At 41.8% G+C, this 18,659-nt stretch overlaps 1 protein-coding gene across 4 annotated transcripts in view; it reads left to right on the top strand.

Moving 5' to 3' along the window:
• Nucleotides 1-18,659, top strand: part of NRXN3 (neurexin 3) — a 983,888-nt gene that overhangs the window by 297,963 nt on the left and 667,266 nt on the right. For all 4 annotated transcript variants that reach the window (XM_059819968.1, XM_059819967.1, XM_059819969.1 and 1 more), the window contains 2 exons: nucleotides 9,761-9,964; nucleotides 18,145-18,171. In XM_059819968.1, coding sequence (XP_059675951.1) covers nucleotides 9,761-9,964; nucleotides 18,145-18,171 — 231 coding nt within the window. The remainder of the gene's footprint in view (nucleotides 1-9,760; nucleotides 9,965-18,144; nucleotides 18,172-18,659) is intronic.

Below are 18,659 nucleotides of genomic sequence, written 5' to 3'. Positions count from 1 at the left end.
TTCTTCCTTTGTCTGCAGGACAATCATGTTTTCAAAAGGTAGTGCCTATTACTTGAAAGTAGGATTTAAGTTCTTTTACCTGTTATTGGAATTTATAGGCTTATATATCTCTTGCTTCAGGCTTCTTGACCTTGGTAATATCAACTGCCATCCGATGCCAACTACTAGTTTCTCCTTCTCTTTTCCACTTTATCATGGTTTCAATATTTGGACAGTGGTTGCAATTGGCTGAGTGAGCAGTCCTGGCTATCGTGTCTCTTCTGATGACTTCATTAGGAGTGGACAGAGCCTGTGGGATGCTTGGAAATCGGTGTCATCATTTCTGCACTGTCTGTGCTGCACTGACTGAGCGTTGCTCTCAGGTGGGCACCACCCTGGGATTAGTGGTTTTGTGAATGTTTTTAGGGAAAGCAGCAGCTCTGCGATAGGAGAAAAAAACTTCAGAAAGGACCTTCCCCCAGGTCCTAGTATTATAAATTCAGCTTAGTTTATCTTATATTTTAAGTTTGGAAGTTGTAGTCTGAAACCCCAAATTACGTTATCCTGTATTTTTCCACAGCATGTATGCTGTTGTTACCCTCCTAATTGCTACCTGCTCTGTTGTACCTGGCTTCCCCCAAAGATGACCTATTTGCCAGCCTTTGTGAGTGCTGTGTTATTGCTGTTTCCATGAAGCTGCTTGCCTTACCTTACCTTAGTTATAAATAGTCACCCAGCTCCTCTGCCTACTTGTTTTCAGCGTGGCAGTCTCTCACTTCTGGCCCTTCCTAAATCAGAGATTTCCTGGCTTGAAAAATTGTTGCTTTTTCAAAAACACTATGGTGTATCTGTGATTTTTGTGGACAACTTTACCCTACAGTTTGTAGACCATGTTTTCCCTCTGCTCCCTGTCCTATTAAAGCACCTCTTCCAGGGCTTTACCAAATTCAGGGTTTTGGGGCTGTCAGATGAGAAAAAGGAAGAAAAGGAAATTGAGGATTGTCTGGTCCATACTGTGAACCTTCCTTAAACCAACAACCAGAGGCAATATGAGTTACTGGGTTTTTTTCCCAGTATTCAAAAAACAGAACTGAGAGGACGTTGTTTGTGCTTTTACACAAGGTTATGAATGTAGCTCACATTACAGCCTTGCTTTTCAAAGGTGGTAGGCTGGTGATAACTGTCTTTTTAGTAACTTTCCCACATCTGTGGATTTTGTAGCAGAGCCCTCATCTCCTGGGAATATGGGGAAGTAATGCAAATTTTACTGCTGAGAGCCATCCTTAGAAGCCTTTCAGTTTTCACCTGAGAGTCAGCAGCCACTGGGAGATGTTGGCAGTATGAGACACACCAGTTCAGTGAGAGCATCCTGGCTTGTGGGAGAAAAGGACTGAAAGCACAACAGTCGGATGTGTTTAGTACTGTCATAATATGTTTGGTTTGTTTTGAGATGATTCAGCAGGGGTAAAGAATTTGCCCGAGGACATACAGTGCCTGTAGGAGAGCAAAGTTTTGAATCTTCTGTTTCTTCAGTCTTAACAACATGCTGTAAGCTGCACTCCCATTAATGCAATAACTCACAAGACAAAATCTTTTCCATCTCAGATCAGTAGCAACTTGCAGGTGTAAGGTGATGTCTGTGAAATGGTGTAATATCCAGCGAAGTCGGTGCATTCTGGCACTTGTCATGGTTGAAAGGGATCTCTAGAAGTCTCTGTCCCAATTGCCTGCTTCAAGTGGGGCCAACTTCAAGAGCAGAATTGGCTGTTAAAGGCATTATCCAGTTGAGTTTTGAAAATTTCTAGAGGTGCAGTTTCTACAGCCTTTTTGTTGCAGTGTGTGACTACCCTCGTTGTGGAATTTTTTCTGTATAATTTTCTAGAATTTCCCTTGCTGCAAATTGTGTCTGCTGCCTCTTTTTTTTTTGCTGTACATCTCTGAGATGAGCCAAACTCCATCTTCACTTTAATCCCCCTTTCTTAGTGAACGCTACTGAGAAGACAGAGAATCAGATACTTCATGCAGCCTGAAAGGGCTGTGAAGATGTCTCAGAGATGTTTAAACTAAACAGTAGTCACATCACTTTCTAAACTGTGTCGCCCATGTAATGCACACTCTCAGACTATCATTTTAGTAGCAGATTTCCCCATGTCTTCCCCATTACACTCCTTGGCTTTGAGGAGCAATTCTTTTTCTACCCTTAGCCTTCTTACCCAAATAGTTGTACACAGCTCTGTAAATGTTAGAGTGACATTTGCAGTAACTTTCAAGACCCCAAGTGCTCCTTCTTGGTTCCCCTGCGTCTCTGCCAAGCTTCAGTATGGCAACATAGCCTCGCTCATCACCTCCCAGGGCTAGCAATAACATTTACAAGCTACAGTTTCCTCTGTCTGCAAATATTTCCACTGTGCTACTCAGTGCTCTTACAGCTCCTCCCTACCCCAGTTCTTTATGATTACAGCCCGAAGAAGGGAGATGCAAAGTTTATTAGATAACATTTACCTTTCATTGTGGATTAAAGGCTTTTTTTTTTTTTTTTAAACTCCCCACCTGGCAACACCTCTTAATTAACTCATCCTCTTTTGTGTGTGGTGACAACAGGAGGAGAGGAAGCATGTACCAAGCCTGATGCTGATGGAAACTGGTACATACTTCTTTGTACAGTAGCCACAGGTTAGCTTCAGGAGCTGGAGAGTTGGTTCATTACGAAGTTAAAGAAAGCTGGAATCCAGAGTGCAAAGGCTTGTGAGGTTTATTAATGGTAGGAGATTTGGGATCCTGGATCCTAATAGGCTCTCTCTAGGTCAGTTTAAAATTTAGAAGGTCTCCATTGAAGCTTTTGCTGTAGACAGTCAAAAATCTGGTGCAATTTTCCCTTACAATGGTGGAAGCTTCACAGTTTTAAGAAGTTCCTTGAGATTTCGCCTACTTTGAGCTGAAAATTCTCAGAACTGGTTTACAGGATTTTGGTATTATATAACCTCCTTATAATATTGAACTAGAAAAGCAAGTTGATAATTTTGGATTCAGAAAAAAAAAATTTGTGTAGTTCTGGAAAAAATTCGGAATTGCTTCCATTCCTAACCAAAGTCATTTCAATCTCTAAACTTTATGAATCAAGCTAATTTTTTTTTTGTCTGAGAAAGGACATTATAGTACTTGCACTGAACCCTGCACGTTCATACAGAAATGTTGGGGCTCTTAGTTTGCTTTCTTTGCCTAGATTTTTGTATGTCTTCCATTTTGTGGATACTTAGGCAATAATTTTTTCTGCAGTAATTCGATTTTTCTGCTTGTGTTTAGAAAAACCACAAAGAGAAGGGTTAGGAAATATATAAGGTGCTGGAACAGGGACAAAACAATGGTATGGAAAGGGAAATGGTGAATAGGGTGTTTATTCTGTTCTGACTTTCTAGATAAATAAATAGGTGTGGTTTGCACTTCAGGTGTACTTCAGGAATTTCTTATTTTATATGAACTAACCTGCACTTCTGGGCTATATTTAGACTTAAACGTATGTTGAAAGTAATGAAATGTTTTAAATAATGCTATGAAATAAGTTTTGCAAGGTTTTGAAAAAATGTGTTTGATGAAAAATATTCATCTGGATGTCATCTGGTCTATGTAAATATCTGCTAGCAATTTTTGTCTATAGCAGTGGCCTTATAAGTGACAATTATTGTTACTGCTCCACCACTATTCTTGCATCCCTGAAAATGTGATGAATGCCCTGAAGGTAGCTCTATTATCTCTCTCGTTTGCTGCTCATTTGGAAATATTTTGTACACATTGTACTGATAAGGGTGTCTTATGTAATTATTCTACTTTTAGTGCCTGTTTGGTCTTAACTGACATACGCTATTCAAATTGGAGCATTTGAATTTAAGAAATAGTATACACATCAGAGAGAAGCCAGAAGTGAGAAGCAGAAGAGGCAAGTTTTAGAAAATAAAAGCTAGGAGAAGTTGAACGAAAGGGTTTACTTAGTCTAGAACAGAGTGAGGGAGCTGGGGTAATGGTATGCTGAGCTTCAGGATACAAAGGTCCTTTTGTAAAGCAGCTGTATACCAGCACTGGTATACAGCACTGGAAGTAGGGAAGGAAGGAAAGCATCTTAATTTGAAGCAAAGGAAAATTAAACTGATGTTGCAAAAATGCTTTAGTCTGTGAGGGAGATTAAGCACTGGCAAAACTAGTCCAGGTTCTTTACATTTCCGTGGTTTTATGTGTCCAAGATTTTAACTGTTTTATCTTCATGAGTTTCCAGTGCATAACAACTGATGATAATGCTGTTGACATCTTGTCAGGCTGAAATCTTTAAAGCAGTATAGCTTTGTTCTTACTAGCACCATAAAACTATCAGTGGCTGATTAGTGAGATTATTTGCAGGGTATTTTGCTAGACTAATAAAACCCATTCTTATTTCTAAAGTAATAGTTCTCTTTAGGCGGGTATTTAAAGATGGTTTTGTGTTCTCTGTTGTTGTTCCTCTCAGTGCTAGTGAATTACACTTACATCCCTTCGAGTTGCTCTTTCCTATTTGGCAGGCTAAGTACGGTGAGGTCCAGTGGCACCAAGATGGGAGACATCCAGGGAAAATGCAATTTGCTGGAAAAGGTGTCATAGTGCATTTAGTAAACATGGACTTTTCTTCTGGGTCAGCGAGGAGCAGTGCCAGGGCATGGCACTGCCGGCTCCACACTGCCAGGGTCCTTAGGGCACTGACAGGCCCTGCCCGGCCCCCGGGGCTCCCCCGCCCTGCCCACGGCCCAGGACCCCCTGCCAGCCCGCTGGGGCTCCCCCGCCCTACCCACGGCCCAGGACCCCATGTCAGCCCCCTGGCACCATCAGCCCTGCCCCAGCAAAGGCACAGCAGGGCTGGTCTCCAGCTCCCCACAGCCCTGCCTGGCCATGGGCCCTGCCGAGCCAGGCCCGCGTCCCGTCCCTGTCACCATGGCCCTGCCTGGCAATCGTGGCACCTGATCTTAGCCCTGGCCTGCGCATTGACTTCCTGGCCTGACCCTGGCCCTGCCTCACCGCCAGGACATTGCCTGGGCTCTTGGTTGGACCCGGCCACCACCCGCAGGTCTGCCGTGCTCACCTCCCTGGGTGTGTGGGACAGCCCTGGGCAGTGAGGGCCTGGCCCTGGGAGCCCCTGGCTCCCATCCTGCCAGATGATGAGCAAGGTTCTAACTGCTTGTGAGCACTTGAAGTTCCCGTGACATTTTTTCCACCAAAAAAGGAGCATTATCTCCTGCGTCCTAGTCAGATTGCAGTCTGAGTGAGTACATTCAGGCTCCCCAAATGTACTTGACAGACTTCTGTTGTTGAAACTAATCTGTACGGAATCCGCTTGGACAGGAATGAGGATTTTGCTTTTTTTAGGCCTTTTTTTTCAGTTCTGTGTTTGTTTGGTTTTTTGAGGTTTTTGTTTGTTTCTTTTAAGTGTAATTTTGGTTTTCAGAAAATCAAGGCTGTTTTTATTTGTGGTCATGTGTCTGCTAGTGGATATGGGAGGGAAAGAGGTGTGCTGTGGAATGCCTAGAGGAAAATTTTGTCTGGTTTGTGGATACAAAGCTTTGGCACTTTTTCTTTAAGGACATTTGAATTTTTGTGAGAAGGTGGAAACGTTTGGTCTATATTCCCCCATAGTTTTGAAGCAGCATACCTGTTTTTCACACCTGCCCCTTGCCAGATGTCTCGTGCCTCTCCGGTTGGGGACACTTGTCTCTGGAAGCTCTGCTCGGTGGGAGTGGGTGGCGATAGCCAACTCTTGCAAATGTAGGTCGGGGGAATATGTCGTGTACTCTGAACTGCTGTTGTTGGTGACTTCAGCTAAACTTTTTGTGAAGGGAGGATACTTTTTCCTTCTCTTTGCACTGTCATCTTTCTGGAAATTTCAGGAAGAAAGCTATATTGTAGTCTGGGAGGCAGGGGAAAGAGACTGCAGGGAATAACAGGAGACTACAGAAAAACTAAAAGGGAAAAGAAAGGAAAGAGGCAAAAAATGGAGATTAATACAAGAGAAAGGTTAGAAAGCAGGAGAAAGAGCATGAAGAGGTCTTGAATATTTTTCTGTCTGTGTTCTAAGAATACGCCTATTGCCGTCTCCCCAGGAGGTTTATGCAGAGCCTTGCGGGGAAGCAGCAGTGAATTGCTCCTTTGGATGCTAAGTGTAAAATTAAAGCTGGCAGGGTCTCAGAGCACAAGACTGGGAAGCTAATTGCTTCTAATAACATATTGATTTTCACAGATCTCTGGCATTATGTCAGGGCGGTTTTGAATCAGCACCTGGTTTCTTCCCCTTCCCATCTCCAAGCTAATGGCAATGAAGCTTCCGTCTTCGGGATTGCAAATAAATGCCACTCTGGTTCTTTTTGTCTGTACAGATCTGTGGGTCTCTGAAACGTGGCTTCACACATTGCTCCTATGCATGACTCTGTGAGACATCCAAGTACAATAGCCACCCTGAAAGTAGAAGGGTGAAAGACATGTGCATGTATTTTAAACTTGGATAACTGTGCTGCTGCCTGTATTTATGGTGCTGAACAAAAGCATTACAGTCCCATTGCTGCAGATGGCCGAGGACGATCAAATGGATGCCTGTATTCAGTCAGAAGTCACCAGCACAGGTGCTTAGGAGGCTGAGGTCACCTAGTTGTTGCCAAGTTACATTCAAGCCTGAGCAGATTTGCTGTATGTGTTGTTCAGCTGTAACATGCCTTCCTCGAGTTTTGGGGACTGACTGTCAGGACAAGAAGATAGGTTTTATTTGTCTGACTGCTACCAGGCAATACCCTCCTCTGAAGCGGTATTTTTGTAGCTGGAGGTGAATTGCCTGCTTGCAAGGAGATGTGCTGTAAAAGCTTCCAGATACTCCAGATGGTGAAGACTTGTAAGATGAGGATGAAATCTCTGTATTTTTAAAAGATGTCAAGTGCATAGGTGGTCTGAGCTGGGCCAGGCTCAGGTCAGCATAGGGCACACACAAGAACAGAAACTGTTATCTCCTATGGTTGTGCAGAGGCTGTTTCAACTATTTCAGGCTATTTAATTTTATCTGCCTAATTGTTTCAAGGTTTCATTGCTCCCTGTTTGTAGCAGACTGGCCAGAGAAGGCACAGTAATACCTGATTTAGGCTCTGTGGGATGTCATTTGAAACACTGTCTAGACTTTTGTGCCATCTTCAGCAATTCTGGATGTTCTTCAGGTCCTTCTTACCTAAGTATAATGATAATCGTTGGGATTTCTTGTCTAAGGACAGTAATTTTCTGGCAATGGGATCAGTGGAGCTGAAGGACACGAATTCTTTTTGAAGGGAAGAGACTCATTATTACCACACTTTCAGTTTATTGTCTTCTAGCTTCTGCAGAAAAGCTTATGTTTCCAAAGCACCTGACGCATGGCACTATGGAGGAGGAAGCAGCAGAGCTGGGGCACTTGTGTCAGCTACTCACACTCCTAGTCCTGATATCCTCCAACCCCCTTCTCGTACCTATTCAGGCACTAGGGCAAGCAACTGTTTCATGCAAGGCACATCTGAGCTGAAGGCATCAAAAGAGCCATTTCATGCTTGACTGCATTTTCTAATACAATCCACAGAGAGAGAGAGGAAAGAGAGCAAGGAGGGTTTGTGTGTACATACGCATTGCCTTTGAGTGTATGTATAATATACAGTACATTTAGTTCCAGCTTGCAGCTGTGGGTGGCAAGTAAGAGGTGCAGACGTGAGGGGAAAGAGAATTGCACTTTGAAAAGAAGCTTTCTTTCCCTCTCTGCTTCTTGGCCAAGCAAAGATGTGAGTCCCCAGGGCAGCGTTGACAGCTGGTACCCAGAAGGTGTATGTGTGGCTGAGTGGGTGTTGCATGTAGAGAGCTTTGTGGGACAGACCATGACAGTGTGTGGGGAGTGCAGCTAAGAAAACTGGTGAATAGGGACACTGTTCACAGCCACCTTATTTTAATGGTGCTCCCAGAAAAGTTTTCTTCTTAATGGGTTTGTATGTCCCATGACCAGAGAGGTGCTGCATACCAACTATTAGTGCGGGGGGGGGTGGTGTCACTGTATCAGCGCAACGAGTGATCCCCACTAAACGTTTTGTAAACGTATACATGTCTCTGCTGTCACATCATCAGCTTGATACTTATATCCTTATTTATCACCACGTTTGCATATTTATTACACACTGCAGTTCTGTTACTGGCCATTGTGGAGCCAGCCATGGGTCGTTTCCAGCATGGACATATGGCTGTTCCTCAGTTTCCCATCCATCTACCCTGCTCTAGCATCTAACATTTAGGCATTGAGAGGACGTAAGGACTGGCTCTGCCAAGCTTGCTGTTTACCTCTAGATATTCCACTCCTGTCAGCATGAGTGGCCTGGCTGGAAAATATGGGACAAAGGGGTGAAACATAAGCAGAACATCTAGATTCCAAATACATGTTGTTGAAGTTAGTTAAATTAGATGGGGAGTTAGCTTTCTGGGGTGTGCGGGGGGTGCCTGGTGAGAATTCCAACCATTTGAGAAAACTGTGGCTAAACTGGATGAGGCATTGCTAAGAGTGCTATCAGAGCAATCCTTCCACGTGCCTAGGGAGCTGAACTGGTCTTTTTTTTAACCTCTGGGATTTTTGTATGTAGTTTTGCAGTAGAAGTCCTACATGGAGCAGTCTCTACAGATCTGCCTCTGGTAGGGGTTGGCTGTGAGGAGAAGGGATGCTCTGGTTCACACATTAATATATTTATGTAGATTTGTAAATTTTGCAGATAATAATGCTTTGGAGCATATTCCCGGACTGAAACAGTGGTTGCCATGCTGTAGTGGTTGCTGCAGTTCTATCACAAGACTTTAATTCTACCCCCTTAGAGAAGAGCATCAGTTTCTGCAGGCAAGACCCTGAACAAAATAGAGAATGTTAAGTACTGTAACTCCTTTCCCCAGCTGAACTTCCTGTTTGCTTTGACATCCTCAGAGATGATAGAAAAATATAATTTCTTTCCTTGCTGTTTTTTTCTTTTTCCTCCTCCTGGCTTTTATTGTGCCTCCATCTCCTGACTTCTCCTGTGTTTAAATGGTGCTTAAACTTGCAATAGAGTTTGGTTTGTTCCTTTCTTCATTTGCATTGCAGTGCCATTGGTTCTGTCAACAGAGCTCTACTAACATTAGTTGCTAGTAAGGAGCAGAAAAATACAAAATCGCAAAACAGCACAAATCTGATGTAGAAAAGACCTGTTAGGAAACTTGCTTCATACAGTTGTTGTTTTTCTTTAAAGTGCTAGCAATGGAATGAGATTTCTCTCTAAATAAGCAACAGCTCTTAAGAGTACCATTAATAGGAACTCTGAGCCTTTGAAGGCAAGACTAAATGCTCTAGTGGAAGTGTTGTAGACATTATTTAAAGTAGTCATTACAGCTAGGGCTAGGGAAGGCTGGACTAATGGAAGATAGGAAAAATGGAGGCTTTGCCAGCTCATTATCACAAAAGGGCCCTGTGCTAACACACTTGTCCTTGGGGATTTTGTCTCCATGAGTACTGCTGCCTCCAGTTGTGGTGAATACCATATCTTTATGTTCGATGCTCATACTTGCCACATAGGGTTGCTGGATGCAGTTAAACAGTTTCTGTGGTTTTCCCCAGTTATATATCTTTCTGTGGCAAATGGTATGGTTTCTGTAAACGCAGTGCTCTATGATAGTTGTCAGGGTTCTTCAGGAGTGAAAATCGCACAGAGGTGTAACCTCTTTTCATTTTTTGCAATTGTTTGCTGATTCCTTGCAGAGGCCTCTATCTTGAGCTATGATGGCAGCATGTACATGAAGATCATCATGCCTATGGTCATGCACACAGAAGCAGAAGACGTATCCTTCCGTTTCATGTCCCAGCGTGCTTATGGGCTGTTGATGGCAACCACCTCACGGGACTCTGCTGACACTCTGCGCCTGGAGCTGGATGGAGGCCGCGTCAAACTTATGGTCAATTTAGGTATCGTATAAAAACCTTCCGTTGCCCCTTCGTTATTAGTTTGGGCTTGTGATTAGTGTTTTTTTAAATCATTTGGTTTAATTTCTGTTGGTTTGATTGGATTGGATTGATTTCTAAAATAACTGCTGAGACCTTCATAATGATACTCTCTTGCGGAGAGAAATTCTCTTCTGCATTGCTGCATGAAGATTTGCTGTCAGTTCTTCGTTATGGACAGTGTTGGTTTTTAAGTTTTTAAGTTTCCTTTCTTGGTCTGGGACTGGTGAGCTCTGTGTGAGACATGCTGCTTGGTCCATCTTTTGATCAGTTACATCCCTCATTCATCCAGCATCACTCAAAACAGTCAAAGCCAAACGTGGAGGGGAAGCAAAATGGATATGGTGGCAAGCAGAAGTCCTGTGAATCCCATGTCCTTTATAGAATTTGGCAGCATTTGCTCAAACTTGGTCTATTTTACTAAGTTGCTAATTATTTCTATTTTCTAATTACTATATGTTTCAGCCTTTAGGGCTTTTTTATATCTAGTAGAAAAGCCTGTTTTTTTTGATTGTCTCTTTATTAAAATGAAGGCAACAATAATAAAAGTTCACCCCCCCATTCCAAAGGGTTGTGTTCTGTCTCCTTAGAGTTACACTGTCCCAGGAGATAATAAAAAAAGGCAATTAGAAACAAGTCCAACAATAATAACAATTAAAAAAAAAAAATCAGGAGTGAATGTGCTATTAGATTACCTTCAATCCATTTTCTTGACAGTCTTTAAGTATTGTACTGAATGACAAATAGCCTTTTTAAAGAATGTAAATACATGAGTTGAAGCTTTCTTTCACTTTTCAGTGATGCAACTTGTTGCTTCATGTGAGTCCAGGAATATAACTAAGAACAGATTCTGAGTCAAAGAGGCAGAATATCATGATAGTGCAAGATGTTAAACCTCTTCTAATATGTAGGGTACTCTATATGAAGATGTGTGCATGGTCTGTGAAAGCTTGTGTCAGCTTTCAAAATTCTAAGCCCCACTGGAACAAGCTTTCGCATTTTTTGAGCTAACAGTATCAGCATCTTCAAAGCCCTGCTGTGGTGATATCAGGAGCAAACCATGTAGTGACTTTGTTTGTAGGGGACAGAAAAAATATTATACACCCATACCTGTAGTAATGGTTCTTGTTTTTTAACTCCTGTCCCAGCTAGAGAGGGTAAATTTATCAAGGTCTTACTGCACCATAGATGAGCTTGAGTGGTGATTTTAGGGTTCCTCATCCTCACCTGGGCAATATGTTGTCGAGCAGTTGTCCTCTGCAACTAACTTGTTTTTTAAAATTGCTTCTAGTGTCTTTTTTTCTTTGAAAGTGCAAGTCAGACCCTAATATCTGCTTTTGGAATAAGAAAGTGTAGAGAAGAAGATGCATTTAAACAAGTTTGTATGTCTTAAAAGCAGAGAGTCTCCATCTAAAGGGCTGTAGAAACTCTTGCTTTTTATTAAAAAAAAAAAAAATAGAAAATGCAGTGTTACAGAGTTCCAGTTTGGACTATATATATGCTCTCCGTAGCTTGACTGAAGAAGTGTGAAGCACTACTGAGTGTCTAGTTAGCATAGAAGCAGTTGCTGTACTATCCAGACTGGCCTAGAGGACAGAGGGAATAGATAATCTTCAGCTATGACAGTAACTTCTCAAAGAGAAACAGCACTCTGATGATAGCCATCTTTGCCTATATTAACTTTCAGTGAAAGAAAATTTCATAGATTTGCAGGGTTTCTCTGGAAAACAGTTCAAAAGAATTGCTGTTGAGCATTCTTACAAAACTCCAGTGCATGTGTGTGTACATATATATGTGTCTGCGTTTTCTTCTGATCTAATACAGTTGGTGCTAATAAGCTAGCAAAATGAGATTTTTTTATTTTCTCCACTGTCTGCTTTTTTGGCAATTATTGCTAGCCATTTTCTTCTCAGAGAATAACCTTAATCACTGGAAGATTGGCAGTGGCATGGTTCTGTCAGGGAGGTGATGGGGCAGCTGAGTAGTATCTGCTTCGCTCTACACTACCCCCTTGAAACCCAGAGCCAGTTCTTTTACCTTGCATGCCTTAGTTTCTCTCTTTGTTGAAGAATGAATACTTTCCAACCTGCCAGGGATATGGTAGTATTTTAGTAAGTGCTGCTTCTATCACCTTTCATACTCCCACATGAAAAATACGACAGCATGAAAACTGCCAGACTTTATCAAAAATTATCACTTTTTCTTCTGAGAAAGGTGCCACTTGTTTGATTCTATTATATCTTCATCTTCCTTTAAAAACAATGAGAATGAGGGAATTGGTCCTTTTGGGTGTTCAGGGCCTCCTAGACTTAGACCATGTATGAATATGAAGAGAGTATACTTAGATTACCCTGAATATACTTATAATTTTTTACAGCTTACTCTTTCCTTTCCAGTTTTCTTTATATTATGCTGGCAGACAATATTTACCCTCAGGGCCTGTCAACATTGTCTGCCTGGTTGGCATCAGTCACTTTTAACACTCTCTGGGGTGTGTTACGCCATCACCTAGCCTAGAGGTGGACAGTTCAACTCTTACTACCTGACATCAAAAAAATCTGGCTAAATATTTGACATATGGTCTACACATGTTTGGAAAGAGATGTGTCATTGATGGGTTAATACAGGGACAAAATCTGTAAATTGAACCCTGTGTTAAAGGAAGGCTATTTTTGTGTAGTTGCAGGGACTGAAGCAATATGTATGCCAGATTTCCCAGCTTTTCAGCTGGAAAATTCTGTGAGGTTGAATCTTCCTCCAAAAGTGACTACAGGCTGCAGCAGTGGAAACCTGTCAGTACTCTCCTTCTATGCCTGGCTCAGCAGAAAGGTAGTTTAGACTGTTGGAACCTGGATTGAGTTTCACCTCTCCTCTCTTCAGATTTATGAAGCTGTCAGATATATTCCTTGAAACAGGACTTTCCTTCTATCAAAACAGCGAAGTTACTTTGCTGTTGAAGAAATGGAATTTGAGGAGGAATGACCTTACCAGAGCCATTCATTTTCAGTTGTTTACTGTAAGTCACATCTAACTCTTTAAGGAGACTGTTCACAGCCCAAATGTCACAAACTAGAATGAAATCTTCATTATCTGACACTGACAAAATCCCCTTATCAGTGAGAAACAGTCATCAGCACTACCTCTGAAGACCCGAGTAAGCTCGGTGCTGACTAGCTATGTGTCGGCATCCCCCTGAGTGTCTAACCCGTGACAGATGTGTGCAAACAAAGACTGTTTTGAGTGGTGAGTTATTTAATTGTGCTTTTCTTATAAGTCATTTAAAATTATTACTAAGAGCTGTCTCTTTCTTCTCTTCTTTGATCTATTCCATTTGATTACTTATTATCATTTGTGTGGTTACTAAGGTTTTTCCTACGTTGTTTTTTCTTTTCTTTTCTTTTTTTTTTTTTTTAAAACTTCTGTGTATTTCAGTTGTAAAGCTTTCCCATACCCCATCAGCCATGGTAAATCAAAAGATGGTATTCAACCCTTCAAAGGCCTGAAGCCTGCGGCCCGCACAGCAAACAGCCCTGAGAACAGAGCGTACAGAGCAGCCTGCAGGGGCTGGCATATCCCACTCACCTCCTCAGCACTCAGTGTCCAAACCAAACAGGGGATACATCATACAGCAGGCATGGGTGGCTGGGTGCTTGCTGTAGAAGGTGGGAGGGAAAGGAAGAGCAGTGATGAATAATTCTCTAAGAAAGAGGTGTGAGGAAGTTGTTGCAGACCTTTCCTGTGTGGGTGCCCAAGGCACTGCAATCTGCATGTTGACAGCACGTCTCACAGTAGTTTGAGTGTTTGATGTGTGAAGACTAGAAGTCCAAATGTGATACAGATCTCACTTCTGTTGCGAAGGACTCTGAAGAAATGGGTCTAGAGCGGAAGGAAAGAGAGAGAGAAATTAAGCAAATCATGGCATGGAACATGCTTGGAAATAATTTCTGATGCTGAGAAGATGTGCAGAAAGGGAAAGAAGTGGCTGGTCCCATAGGGAGATCCACCTTCACCTTTTTCCTTCCATTGAGGAGTGAGAGTGTTATAGTGTTGCTGAGTTTTAATAGAGAATATTTCAGGTTTTTTTCTTCCTGGCCTGGTTTATCTTCAGGTCACTGTGACTAGAATAAACACGTCCTGCCTCCTGTTAATCTGAGTCAGTTCTCTTGTAAGGAAGTGTAATCATCCCTCTCTCCTATCTTTTCCTAAGAGATCCCCTCAAGGGTGTCAAAGATAGCTTTGCCTCTCCAAAAAGCAGTTTCTTTTGTCATTCCTACATACAAGCAGAGCAGGCATATTTTCTATTTTTCTCTTTTAAATGTATGTGAACTTCTATGCCAAATATCCTTTTGTGCATATCATACGCTTAGACCTGCAAGTGTATGCCCATTCACACTGTTTTGCATTAATAAATTTCTTTTCTATAATCAGTACATAGAAAGGCCCTTGATATATTTTTAATTTTTTTTGTCATAGACATGCAAAAATATTTGTCAGCTGCCAGTTACAGGTGGGTGCAGAGTCTGACTGCATGCAAGTAGGAGAGAGGCAAGGAACCACGCTGTAATGGGGTAAGAGTGTGCACAGGACCTCATCTGGTTTCCCTGTAAGAAATTGCCTAGAGTGAGCTTAGAAATAGTCAGGCCCTGATTACCTTTCTTGTCCTAGTCTTGCCTTAAAGTGCTCTTCCATAACCACATGTGGATGCTCATCAAAAGGAACAAACACTTTGTCCTCACACAGCAAAGGTGCCTTTCTTTCCTGATTCAAGGAAAAAAACAGCCTGGGGCCTTAGCAATGTCAAATAAATGTCACTATTTTCAGGCACAAAGATAGAAATGGTAAGAAACACAGGCATAATTCGCAGACACTTCAGTCTGCTACTAAAGATATCTCCATTCAAACGATGAATCCCTAGTGTTAGGTAATTGCAGTGGAGCCATTTAACCTTTTCCAAGGAGAGGGTCTTTGGCCCATTTTCCAGGTGATGTGCTCTGGAAAACCTTCCATCTGAGCAGTAAGGAAGCAGCTTCAGGTTTACATTAGGAATAATAATGAAAGAAGGTAACTGTAGAAGGTCCTCCCAGCTCATCCTGCTTCCCATGCAGTTACACACTGTGTTTTCACGTTACTGCTGTCCTCCAGATTCCTCATCCAGTTGCTGAATGGGCAGGTGACCGGATTTACAGCTGTTTAGGCATACTCATCTTCAAAACCTAAAGCAAGGGAAAACCTCTTTTGAGTCAGGAATACAGCCATACCTAAATAAAGCAAATCTCATCCATAGATGCCGATAACAGGGCTGAAAGCCCCAGATGACGATTACCAGAAGTCGTATTGCCCTGGTACTGTGCAGGAGGAATCGCAAGCAATTTTTTCATTATTCCTGAATTCCCCAGCTGCTGCTGTTTTGAGCACAAAGACCAGCTTAAATCTGCACCTTACTGCCAGGGAAAGCATCCTCTGCTTTAGATTTGTAGTGTTGTACTACTTTAGAGGAAAATAAGTATTTTCTTCCTTTCTAAAAACTGATGTAAGAGGGAGAAAACAGTTTCATGTATTAATGATTAGAAATTTGTTTTGGTTGCTTTGGGCAAGGCTCAGAATTAAGGAAATGAACAAAAAAACTTATCCTTGTTCTTTGAAGAGAGTGGAGAGTGTGGTGGTGGTGGTGTAGCAGCGTAGGCAGATGCACTCGCTTAGCTGCCATGTGGGATCTCCACTGACCCAGCTGTACTAAGTCTGGTTCGGGAGCTGGTTCTTCTGGAGTGCACTTAGGTGTTTCTGCCTGGCACTCCATTGCATGGCATTGGAGAGCCTTTGTGCTCACAGAGTCTGGAGATCTAATAGCACCATGGTAGTTATCAGGGCAACCCCCTCAGTGGCCTGGTCTCTTGTTCTTTGAAAACAGAAATCTAGCAGCCAGGATAAGGGCTATGCTGGTTTTCAGTTTGAAACATCTATCCCTTCACCTGGAGCAGTCAGTGACTCAGCCTGAGGGTAAGCCCTGGGACATGCAGTTATTTCGGTATTGCTGCAAAAAAATTAAAAATCCAAAACGTCTCTGCAGGCATCAATAACACAACAATGGTTTTAGTTTCTAACTTTGATGAATGTTGCTGAGGACCAGCCATGTTTCCCTTTCTGGTACACTTACTGTTTAGCCATACGAAATTCCCCTGTTGTTCCAGCTGTAACAACTCTCTTGATCTCGCTTGCAGTGAGATTTGGGAGTCTCTCTCGCTCTTGCTCTCACTCTCCATCAGGTCACAGAGGGAAGTTCCCCAGCATGTACTTCAGAGCTCCCCTTACCCCACCCAACTCTTGTAAGGGATATAGCCACCACTGTATGGTGATTGTACCAATTGCTCCAGGACTGTTTGCTCCCACTTTTCTGTTGCGGTTGACGACACATGACAAACCTAATCGCACAAAACCAAACCCAGATTTTCTCAAGAGAAGTTCTGCTTGAAAACAGACTCTCTCTGGTTATGCTACTCCTGATTGGTGTGTCCCTGCTCATTACAGCTCTTTGTTTATAGACTCTTATTCTTTCCCCTCTTTGATTTTTCAAGAACTGCATTTAGTTTCAGCTGCTGAAATAATTTTCCTACATCTGTCTGAGTAAACATAAAATTGGTTCAGTTAAGCAGCAAACTGCATTATATTTCTCTGCCATTCTGTAGAATATCTCTTGCTGGGCCATATCTCTGTAATAAATATGACCGTCCCTGCTGGTCAAAGATTTAGTTGTCGAGACAGGGTGTCCAGTAGCGTGATGCTATTATTCCTGGCCTTGATTTCCTGAGAGAAGGTCAGCATGGCCCAAGATACGTAATAGCACTGATATGATAGCTCTCGCCCATATCAGACACCACAGTAATTGATGTTCACAAGGCTGTAAGTAGGCATTTATAAACGAAAGGTCCTCTTATGGGTCGTATCCTGAGATATGCTGAGCATTAGTGTGTTAAATGAGAGAAGCAATGCTCAGAAGCCCTCTAGCTCAGGCTCTACCTTAACTTGTTTTCTTTGTGCAGACTCCTCAGTTACCATTTATTAGACTCCACAAGCATAACTCTGTTTTTCTTTCCATGTACCCCTCTTTTCCCTCCCTTGTCTGTAACCTCTGAATGAAGCAGGGCCAGCAAAGGTTCCCAGATCTGCCACTTCACTGCCCATTTCATCTTCTCCCTGAACGTTACGAGCATCCCATTCAGTCTTAGCGTTTAGACAGCAAGATGAGATTGGGCTCTGAGGAACTGGCAGGGCTGGGGACCTTTGAAAGAAATCCCCATTCCCCCTGCCAAACAAAAAAAAAGTATTCCCAACCTCCAGAACTAGCTGAAATCTGGGCTGGGCGTTCGTGCGGTTAGCTGTTTGCAAGTGGCCATTTTATGATAGGACACAACTGGGTAGTATATTAACCCTTTCCTCACCTGAATGGACAGTGTCAAATGTGTCTGTGCACATATTAAAAAATGTTCTGGGCTGGAATTGGGGGAATTAAAAGAGGGTCTGTCTTTGGGAGAGCTGGAAAGGGTTAAATATTGCACCAACAAATCTCATAGGCTGATTTTACAGGTATTCTGTGTTGGACAGATGGTGTATTTATGCAATAACAATACGAATTAATTCAAAAGAAACCAAGTGTAAAGGTTGATTTTGAGCTTCAAGCTTCTTAGAGAAATTGCTAAAGGTCTTTTAAAAAGCAAAATGACACTGGAGTATGACTTGCATTTTGAGGGAGATTTTTTTTTGTGCCTTAATTATCAGGTTTTTTATTGTAATTCACATTAGTTCATGGTCTGGAGTAGAAGATACTCTAAGATGCATAGGTTTCTATAAAAATAAAATAGCTTTCTGTGTCAACATGTGGATATATATGTATATTGGTATATCTCTCTATACATATGTGTATATATATGTGTGTGTGTATATATATATTTATGTAACAGATATTTATGTAGAATATACTGTACATATACATCCACTCCTGAACTTGTACAGACTGTATATAAGTATAAAATGGCCACATCTCTTTGCGTGTGTCTGTCCCCGGAAGGGTGGACTGATTGTTTTTGGATGTCTGCAGCTGTTACCTTGAAGGATGCAATTTCATCTTTCATTTATTTTTCCCCATCTAGACTGTATCAGGATAAACTGTAACGCCAGTAAGTTTTCCCTCAAGTTTCATTTTGTTCTCTTTCTATATATATTAAAATAACTTTATTTTCTTTGCTGTTTTATAAGCTGTTTTTCTTTTATTTTCTTTTCTTTTAATTTTCTTTTAAAAGAAAAATCTTCTGAAATTGAAGGGTTGGGTGGGATATGAAGCTTTGGGGGAGGAGGGAAGACCGTACGGTGATTGTATGTGAAAATTTTGTGTTAGGTTTCTCCAAGGAGGAGATGAACTGTTATTTCATAGCTTTGCAGAAGAGCACCTGAGGAACCTGATGAGCTGATATTATATTTCACTGGTAACCTGTTGTCTTTATGAAAAATTTTAAAGAACCACATAAGAATAACAACAGGTGCTGTATGCATTTCTCCACTACAAAAAGGCATCCATATTTAAAAAAACAAAACAAAACACCTCAAACTCTCACTTTATTTCAGAATGGTGACAACTTAACCTGATATTTATTCAAAGTCATTTTTA

This window comes from Gavia stellata, chromosome 7, assembly GCF_030936135.1.
Source record: "Gavia stellata isolate bGavSte3 chromosome 7, bGavSte3.hap2, whole genome shotgun sequence".
NCBI classification, from domain to species: domain Eukaryota; kingdom Metazoa; phylum Chordata; class Aves; order Gaviiformes; family Gaviidae; genus Gavia; species Gavia stellata.
This window is presented reverse-complemented; position numbering and strand designations above follow the sequence as displayed.